Source organism: Medicago truncatula, chromosome 8 (assembly GCF_003473485.1).
Source record: "Medicago truncatula cultivar Jemalong A17 chromosome 8, MtrunA17r5.0-ANR, whole genome shotgun sequence".
NCBI lineage: Eukaryota > Viridiplantae > Streptophyta > Magnoliopsida > Fabales > Fabaceae > Medicago > Medicago truncatula.
Genome location: NC_053049.1, coordinates 16,345,595 through 16,355,978, shown reverse-complemented (window position 1 = coordinate 16,355,978; position 10,384 = coordinate 16,345,595). Strand labels below are relative to the sequence as shown.

Sequence of the window (10,384 nt, the reverse complement as noted above, 5' to 3'; positions counted from 1 at the left end):
TTATTCAACTTTGACTGCAAATAGTGTACGAACGTAATGTCGACCATCAAGCCATGTTAGCGACCCAAAATTGTATCCACCGCGAGCCTTGTTTCCTGAGAATGAGACTTTATAGGTAATTCTTTGAACACTCTCTGAAAACACAAGTTTATTGGGTATGACCTTAACAACCAATCCTTCAGGTGCATGCACCTTTGCAACATATGTGGCATTAAATGTTCCCACATTAGTAACTGTTCTTGTGATCACTTTTGTATTCTGATTCCTTTTTAGTGTTCCTATGGAGATTGATGGGTAGTTGATGTTTGATATAAGGTCTGGAGAGGTCCTTGGGCAAGTGACATTGCTCTTACACACGGACCTTATGATTTTATTTGAATAGCCGTAATAACAAAGGAATCTGACGTAGTCTTCTAGATTTGTTTCAAAGACTAATCCAGGGTTGAGAGCTTTGAGTGGATTAATTTCTCCAACTCCCATTTCATGTGGGTTGGCAAAGTAATTTGAGCTATTGGTCACTGGCTTCCTCATGTTATTGTAGGTTGTAGCTGAAGAATTACACAACAACAAAACAATATAAGTATATGAAACATTGACACAAACACATATCTGACACGACACTGACATGTTGACACCAATAATAAAAATTGAGAAAATAGAAGTAAATGAATGTAAACATATGTGTCAGCGCCGGATATTGACACATGTGGGACACCATACATGTTTTCAATCTGAAGTCTTGGTGCTACATTAATTAAAAGATTAGAAAAAGGTTTTCGTCTTTGAGTACCTGTTGTCATTAATGCTGATTTGATCATGGAAGGAGTCCATCTTCCATGTATTGATTTGATGAATGCTGCAGCTCCAGTCACATGTGGGCAAGCCATAGATGTACCAGATTTTATGCCAAATAAGGATGCCTTTTTCCCAATTGGAACACTTCCTGGCTCATCACTATTGGGAATCATGGCAGCCAAAATGGCAACTCCTGGAGCCATGACATCAGGCTTGACAATAGATTAGCAAAAATAGTTAGTTCACTGTTCTTAAGATCCTTATGTAATTCTTGATACATGGATAAATAAATGAAATGCATGATGGAACACATAGTAGAAAATTACCTTGAGAATGTTTTCTGTTAGGCTTGAAGGGCCTCTAGATGAGAATGATGCCACAATTGGTGCAGGCCTATATCTAGGAATTTCTATTGTTGGAAGAATTGTTGCAGTTGGTTTCCTGTAACAGAAAAATGACAGACTGAGAGCATATAGCTAGTATATAATTTTTTTTACTTTTTCCAACCAAGTCAAACATAAAATGTTACTTTTTATAAATTAATTTATTTTATTATTATTTTTCTTCAAATACAACTGCTTAGATAGCCACTATGAAATAAAGTGGCATTTAGCATTCAAATAGTTTAAATTTTGGTCCAAGAAAGTGTAGGTTTGGAAGTGTCTGGCTCTTTGCAACTACAGATCTGGATTCCCTACATTTGAAAAAAGACGCAGTTACACGCATTAACAAATGCCAGTCATTAACTGGATAATCCAGGTCCACGCAACTACATCCTGACTGCATTTGTCCACAATTTTGTGTCATTTCAATAACCACGGTGTAATTGTTTCTGCAATTTTGACTGCAACCTAAAAATTGTCAATGCATTTTTCATTTACTGTCATTGTTAGACTAACTTCATACTTGGTAGAGTTTATGTAAATATTGATAATGCTTACTTGGTAGAGTTTATGTACTGAAAGATCTGATGCCCTTCAAGATTTCCAATCTCTGTGAAGGGAAATGCACCCGCATCAAAGGAAACATCTTTGTTGTTCTCACTGACGAATATCATCCCCATGGCCCTTGCATCTTGTACCACTAGCTTCTTGATTTTCCTTGAAATATTCGGATCATCGTCAACACAGACAACTATTCTGCCTGCTATTTTGTTATAATCTAGTGATCCCGGATAACAGTTCCTGCAGTTCCTGCTATTTAGTATACTTTTCTTACGTTGGGATTTTCAATGCCCAACAGTTGTTGTTAACTAGTATCAGAACTCCTTATATATGTGTGTAATCACAACATAGTATGTTGCTTAATACACATACTAGGTAGTATCAAAACTATTAAATTTTATTGAATGTCATTTGAATTGGCCTAATGAAATTCGATACCAAGAGAAAATGATGAATAACAAGGTACCTAGCTTCTGATGTTGGCGCGAATTCAGCAGCAACTTCCTCTCCAAAGACAAGAGAATGCATCGTTGAGCGTGTAAGGTTTGAGAAGTTAATGCCAGCACCCTGACAACACAAACAAAGAGAAAATTGATTTTCTTTTTAGAACATGAAAAAGATACCGCAGTTAGCTATGTAGCAACAATACGTCAGACACAGACGTATCAGATGCTGACACGGACATTATTTTCTTAAATTTCCGAATCGACATGTCTAGTCATTATTGCGTCTAGTGTCTATGCTTCATAGATAGTTAGCTCTGCGATATTTCTTTTGGCTTGGAAGCACTTGAGATCAAGAAACTTACTTGGAAACTTTTTCCATTTCCAAGGACAATAGTTGACTGAAAGTTCCTATCAATATTAGAAGCTGCAACTGTAAATATCCATGGTGCTGTGTTGACAACTGTGTTAGGATCAGGACCATCATTCCCAGCTGAACACACAACCGTGACCCCCCTTTGTTCGGCATGAAATGCTCCAATGGCTATTGGATCATTCAAATAATCTGATTGCATCAGTGAGCTAAGTCCAATAGATATTGAGATTATATCTACTCCATCCTTGATAGCATCATCCATAGCCTTTAGTATGGTGGAACCTGAACAACCTTCTTCTGAACATGTTTTATAGGCGGCAATCCTAGTTGAAGGTGAACCACCTCTTGCTGTTCCTTTTGCTAAACCATAATAATTTGCATTATTAACATTGACACCAGCTGCTGTTGATGCAGTGTGAGTTCCATGTCCAACAGTATCTCTTGGTGAACCTTTGGCTCCTCCAATATGAGTCTTGTTGCTACCAAATGTATCTTGTGTATTATAGTATCTTGCACCTATCAATTTCCTGTATTTATTTTTTAAGAGAATTCAAATGTAGCATATAATCTGTACTTTATGATGAATATATTTTATTTGACATTTCCAATCTTTGAATGTTTTTCATTCTTATAACATACATTTGTAAGAAAACAGATAATCACCTGTTGCAATTTGATTTCTTGAAATCATGACCCTCCATGCAAATTCCTTTCCATCTTGAAGGAATTTTCCCTATACCCTCATCTGTGAAACTTGGTGACTCTGGCCATATCCCTTGGTGCAGAACAGAGATAGGTATTATATAATTGAATAATATTCAAACAAATTGTTCACAATATGTAACAGGAAAAATCAAGTAAGGTCTTGTTGATCATATTTTATATTATACTATGAAAAATTAAGGATGATTTTACACTAAAGTAAGAAGAACACTGATACAGCTGCATACATATTTACATTTAGACTCTAATTTTGTCACATATTCTATGTGTGAGCAGATGTGGTGTACACACATGACATCAGATGCCTAACAAGCTTTATCAATTTTAGGACTTTTTGTTGATTTTACTATTAGCTTTGTTTTCTCTTTCATTAACTTCTTAACCTGCCATGCCACCCTTCCCCAGTATCACTTATTTTGTATTTCTATGTAAGCAATGGGATAGGAGTAACATGATGGACTAGAAGTTATGATTGAAGTAGTGTAAGATAGGAAGAGTGTGATGGATTGAGAATGTTAAAATGGCCACATAATTGCATCTTTAGTAGTACAAGTAGCTGAAGGACAAAAGCCAGAAAAGTAGCTTGAAAAGATTCTTAATTGTTTCAACCCAATTGTTATTTCATGACTTTCATAAACGCCATAAAAAGGAATTACTACATTTTCACATATTAACTGCATGATAATCAATATTCACTACTGGATTGATATTATTGAAAGCGTAGTGAGTAGTTATTTATCACATCACTTTTGTTTTTGGGGTACAATCTTCACTTTGTTAAAATGGAGAAATGAAAAGGAAGGACAAGAGACAATGATGGAATTTAAATGCACCTAAACCTGTTCTTTAATTATTTTCACTTTCCAAACTCATGATATCATCTCTAGAGAAACACCTAATTTAAGAAGCCAGCCTCGGATCATGTGTCTTATATTTTTTAAAAGTAAAGAAATACTCACTTCTTTTAATGAATAAAAAATTCTTACTTCTCAAACTAAGGGAACCAAGGTGATGTAATATGCCAATAATGCTTGTAAAGGATTCAGTTGGCATAAAGTGCTATGGAAGTCGAGTAGTTACCAGTTGAGGTATTTGTTTTCTCTCAAAATGAAAAATCATGTGGGGTGACAATCATAACAGCCGGTTGTAGGCCACATTGCCAATGAGTTTCTATTTACACTATAGAGATGGGAAATTGATCCGTAAATCTCTCATGTTTACTAAAAAACCCTTTGATTGCATATCTTTCGATGGAACAAATTTATTAGAAAATATGTTTCGATCGGATTCTTTTTCCATCGAAAAATATCTGTCGATCAACTTTTTTAGGAGAGTGACATAAAATATGTCTCGATTGGATTCTTTTTCTATCGTAAACTATCTGTTGGTCGACTTTTTTTGGGGTGTTAAGTAACATGAGAGACCCCATAGAGCAACATTAGTAGAGATGATGTTGACGCTCCAACCGTCAATAGGGAGTGAACAGTAGTGAGTATCCAAAAAAAGGTGTAGTATGTTATGACAAATCTATTTCACATGATAAAACTATTTGTTTTGGGTCTATTTCTCTTATCAAATTTGTTTTTCATGTGTATCCCTCCTCTTATTTGCTATTACCATTTAAGTTTTTGTTATTACTAATTAAAATCATTTGTTTATTCATTGTAATTTTTTTGGTTCGGTTTGGGGTGCTATTTTTCAATGGATTGGTATAGTTACTGTCGTGCCTCATAACATTCAAAGGCATTTTAAGCAGTTCATTTATTTATGCGGTGTCTCTAAGACGAAGCAATCTATCCTTCAGGTGATCTGGTACGCGACTATGTGGGAGATTTGGAAGGAACGGAATAATAGGATTTTTAATGCCAAAGTGAGCTCTATTAATCAGGTGGTGGATAGGATTAAGTTGTTAACTTTCCAGTGGTTGAAGGTGAAGTTTGTTCATCTTCTTTTTAACTATCATGGGTGGTGGCTTAGTCCATTCACTTTACTTGGCATAGGTTAACGGTTGTTTTTGGTGGCTAGTTGTGTGGTGCTTGTTTTTTGGTGCTTCTTGTAATTTTCATACTTTGTATTTTTGTTAAGGCTTTTATTCCTTTGTACACCTTGTGCTAGGAAGGCCTTATTGTGGTAATATATCTCATTTTAGTTTCTTCAAAAAAAAAAAAAAACGTGGTCTATTATAAACAAAATACAATTTTTTAAGTTTATCGAATAAATAATGTATGTGATCTATATTAATAATAACATATATTATTAATTCAATGAATCTAAAAATTAATTTTTTACATATAATAATGATCAAAGGTGTATTTGATTTGTAATTTTAAAACAAAATTTCTTTTCGTGGGTTTCTTGAACAATTCACTTATGTCGCACTTGTTTGTGTGACCCAATAAATATTTATTATTTTGTTTATGACTTACCGGTGTCAATGAGAGCAATGATTATATCATTTGATGAATGTTGGTGAGTGAGAACATTGGTAGAAGGCTTCATTCCCAAATCTGAATCTAAGAAATCCCAAGACCTCGTTGTATGCAATTCAAGTATTGGATCTGGGAACACTGACACCACACCATCGTGGCCTGTTTACCAATCACAAACTATTAGTTACCTCAAAAGGAGACAATAACATCACTTTCATCAAATTAATATAACTCTCCATGGATAAGGGAAAATGTTCCATAAAAAAATATCTTCACTTATTTATCTCTATCTTATCTCATCTCATCTGGTAAAAGTAATTTAGGAGGCATTGAACATTGGAAATATTTACTGGAATCTCTCCATTGTAATTTCCATGGAGAGAATCTTGACCCATGGCTTGGATATATATATATATATATATTACAATTCTTTATAGGGGATTCAGACAAATAATATACACTATTCTATTGATTGAAATTTATATCATGTGCTGTGATTAAATTTTTGCGAGATCCATATGATTGAAAGGGATCAAATTTTAAAACAATGAGATGTGCATGATTTCAACCACGTATTGAAAAGAATGTTTTTCGTCAAACAAAGTAGATAGATATACCAAGTTTAAATTTTACCGAATATACATCAACTTTCTTTAATTTTTTCTTCTTCTTATATTTGATACCGAAGTAGTACATAAATAATGTGTAAAGTAAAACCTAATTACTCACAATTAATGTGTAAATATTTCTTTAATATGATTAAACGGTTCGACCTTGAGTGTTTCTTTAAATATTTTTGTTGATTAAAGTGCACCCTATACATCTTTGTCCTTTAATTAATGTGTAAATATTTATTTATTTTTTGACAAATGATGTTGATCGCTTGTCCTTTACATCTTTGTGAACATAATTAAGGTTGGTAAATAAAGTTTTTTTGGGCAAAATAACTATAGATAATATAGACATAATAATTCACTTTCAATCTCTTTATTAATTACTAATCTAGACAGACTTTGCTTCAAGCAAAGAATCAATATAATGAAAGTGACACTCTTTTGTCTTTGTTATGTGTTTATATAAAAAATCTCATATTATTTGAAAATTGACGTAGTTTATAAACAACAATCATACCTCTTTTACATAAGACAAAACTATGAGGGCCGACACAAGATCAAAAGCAGACAGTGATTCAGAAATGTAGTGTTGTCGATTTAAAGTTGGAACATTGGTGCACCAAATAGAGGTTGAATCTATAACACATTCGAGGACTGACAAGCCCTTTGGCCCCTGACTTAGGGGCTATGTAGAGTTTCGATACATAAAAAAAGTTTCACATTGCTAAAGAATGTAGTAAGGGTAGTTTAAAGAGAAAGTTGTCATAAAATGGTTGTTCAAATATCATTTCTCTATAAATTATTTTGAAGGTGTTAAAGCAAAATGACAATATTGCCTTCTCAGCAAAATAGTATAGTAGGAAAAGTCAAAGAAATTAACGTGGAAATTAGGAACTATCAAAAAGAGACAAAATGGAAAGAGAAACTATGGTAGAGAAGATCAAATACCAGACAATGCAGAAGCTTCACTCTGTGTAAGCATTGCAGAAAATCCACTAAAAGCATGATTGTAATGGTGAATAAGTTTTATCCTCTCACTTTCTTCACTGAGAAAAAAAAAAAAAAGATCATTTTCATTCCATAAGTTCAATTTATTTAAATATTGATTATGATTTATAGATAAAAATTGATAGTATATATAAAAAAATAATAAACAAATTGATGGTGAGTAACCTTGGAATGATTGATGATAGTAACTCAATATGAACTGATTCTGGTATTTGGTCATCTTCACCATTAATGTTGTTTCCCATATAAACGACATAAGGCTACATAAAATTAATGACAGAAACTATAATTTGGTGACTCTATCATATAACAAAATAAAATGGTAAGACATAAATAAAGTGTAATATGTACCTTAGTAATTTGATCTGCAATTGTTGTGTTGCATATAAGAAGAGAAGCTAAAAGGAGGAGAAGGCTCTTCATTGAAGATGAGGTGTGAATTGTTGCTAGTGAAGAGAATTTCTTATGCAATTGTTGATTTTATAGGTGACTAGGTGTGTGTGTGTGTGTATTTTTCTTGCTTGAAGCATTAAGCATGTGAGAGCTCCTTTGTATAATTGTATATAACTACGGTTACTACTGCTACTAAGCATTAATCATTTCTAGTAACTGATACTGCTTCTAGAATAAGGTTACTCATTATTGTTTTTTTGGACACATTTACTCATTATTGCTTGGCAAAATTAATAGAAGAAATTTGATTTTTTATGTTTTGATATGGACTGTTGTTAAATTAAATTAATAGTAATGATATTTATACAATTATTTTATCACAACTTTTAAGACAACATTCTTTTAACATACAAATGCAAAGATTAATTCTATGAAATAATTGATATCTATTCTCAAAAAACATTTTTCATACACTAAATCGAATAAAACCCTTAATCAAATGTTTAATAGACCCTAATATATCACAATATGTTGCACCATGTTAGTAGTGTGTTAGTACATTTGTGCATACTATAGTGCATAAGTTTTAATTGTCAATTACTTACCCTAATTCTTGTGAAAAAGAAAGGAAAAGTGGGATTCTAGTTACCTGTGTTGATGCTCTCTCTTTAATAAGACGGTATGAGTGAAATAAACTAAAGCATATCATATGCTTGAAATGCAAGTAAATTAGCCTCTTTTTGTGCAAAAGAACTAAGAAAGAATTGTTGCATACTTCCATAGCCATGTGTAATTTTCTCATTTGATTCTTTCCATTCCCTTTCTCTCATTCCCATTAATTTCTTCACCTTCAAGCATTTTCTGTTCTATTAGGCTATGTGACATCTATAGACTCTATAGGGACAGCCTTAACAATGTTTTGAGTACTCACAATTAAGTTACTATAGAACTTTTCATATAATACTCGATTTCTATACACAAGTGACTATTGGACATAACAATACAAGATAGGACAACACAATATAAGGCAGAACAGCACAAAACAAATTTTTATGGTATTGAATAATTTTCTGTATTATATGATTTTTGGGTGACGAAATGCTATTTTTGTATTTTAGAAAACTTATACGTAGGACAAAAAGTTGTGCTGTGGTTTGGCGAGGGACAAAAATTGCAGTTTTTGTTCTGTCCTTTGCCTTCAATTTGTCATGTCCCTGAAACTATTTTACAAATCAAACACTGGACAACTGAAATTGTTCTATCATGTCCTTCATTCTTTATCAAATCAAACGCACCCTTGATGCATATTGTAATCTAAAGCCTTCAAGTTGAATACTTATTGTCGTTGTTAAAAAACTTATGTATCACAAGAGTTTATGTTGTTAATCAAATTATTTTTTATGTGAATTACAGCGTCTTTATGATTAAAGTCAAACTTTTTATGGTCTAACAATTTATGATTTGCTTCAAAAAAATTAACCTGATGCTAAAAATAATTAAATATTAACCTAATATAATTAAATAACTTAAAAAGACTATATGATGTAGTTTTCGATAACTTTTTTTTTATTTTTACTAAAAAACTTTTTAATCCTTGATAACTCGAAACTTTGAGGTTTTTAGAATTTTAGAAAACTCAATTTTCCAAAAATTCATTTAGTCTCCAAGCTAGTTTATCTATTTTGATTCAGAAAATATTCCACATTATAAATTTTTGTAAATTATTCTCTTATTTGTAAATATCTATTATTTTGTTGTCAAAACAATAAAATCTTATTTAATCCTTCGGATGCTGCATCCATCCTTGCAATACCACTATATTCCACCCAAAGTGAGGATATTCGTATTTGGAAGACCTCGGTAGATGGCTCTTATTCAGTTAAATCTGCCTACCGTATATGTATTGATCTCTTGCATGCTTCCATAACCTCCCATGACAACCATAAATGGATGGCTCTTTGGAATCTCAAAGTTCCTCCTCGAGTGCGCTCATTTCTCTGGCGTCTTGCTCACCAATGTCTTCCTACACGAGTGAATCTCATTACACGCGGCGTTCCATGTAGTGAATCATGTGTCTCTTGTGATTTGTTGGCAGAAACTCACATGCACACATTCTTTGTTTGTTCCAAGGCCATGGAATGTTGGGAGAATATTGGAATGGGAAACCTGGTCCGTGATCTACTTCTAACAGTAGATAATTTCACAAACACTCTGTTTGATTTTTTTGACAGGTTGCTGCTCCACCAACAGCCCCTAGCCGCAATGCTCTTGTGGAGCATTTGGAAAAGTCGCAACACAAAGTTATGGGAAGCATCAGAATCTACTTCCGCTTACATCATCTCCCGCGCTAATGGCTCCTTACAAGAATGGAGTTGTATGCAAAGAGCAAAGCTCCAAGTGCAAAATCAAGTGCTTACTCCCTCTTGGGTGAAACCGCGGTTTGGTACGATTAAATGCAACACGGATGCTGCCATGTTTGATAACAACTCTACCATAGGGTATGGAATGTGCTTCAGGAGCCATTTGGGACAACCTGTATTGGGTAAATCAGGTTACATTCACTTATATGCCTCGTCCCTAGAAGCTGAAACCATCGCCTTACTCGAAGCTATCAAAATGGCTATTTCAAATGGATTTCACTCTGTTTGGTTTGAAACAG

The 10,384-nt window shown here is 33.4% G+C and overlaps 1 protein-coding gene across 1 annotated transcript; it reads right to left on the bottom strand.

The window, feature by feature from the left end:
• LOC25501122 (CO(2)-response secreted protease) lies at nt 1-7,906 on the bottom strand. The gene is made up of 11 exons (XM_013589725.3): nt 7,684-7,906; nt 7,498-7,592; nt 7,273-7,370; nt 5,708-5,869; nt 3,222-3,333; nt 2,548-3,085; nt 2,206-2,306; nt 1,737-1,979; nt 1,122-1,236; nt 791-1,007; nt 1-548 (listed from the first exon to the last, which is right to left on the bottom strand). Exons 1-11 carry the CDS (start codon nt 7,753-7,755, stop codon nt 1-3), a joined length of 2,301 nt encoding a protein of 766 aa, XP_013445179.1. The 5' UTR covers nt 7,756-7,906.
• Nucleotides 7,907-10,384: the final 2,478 nt, after the last annotated feature.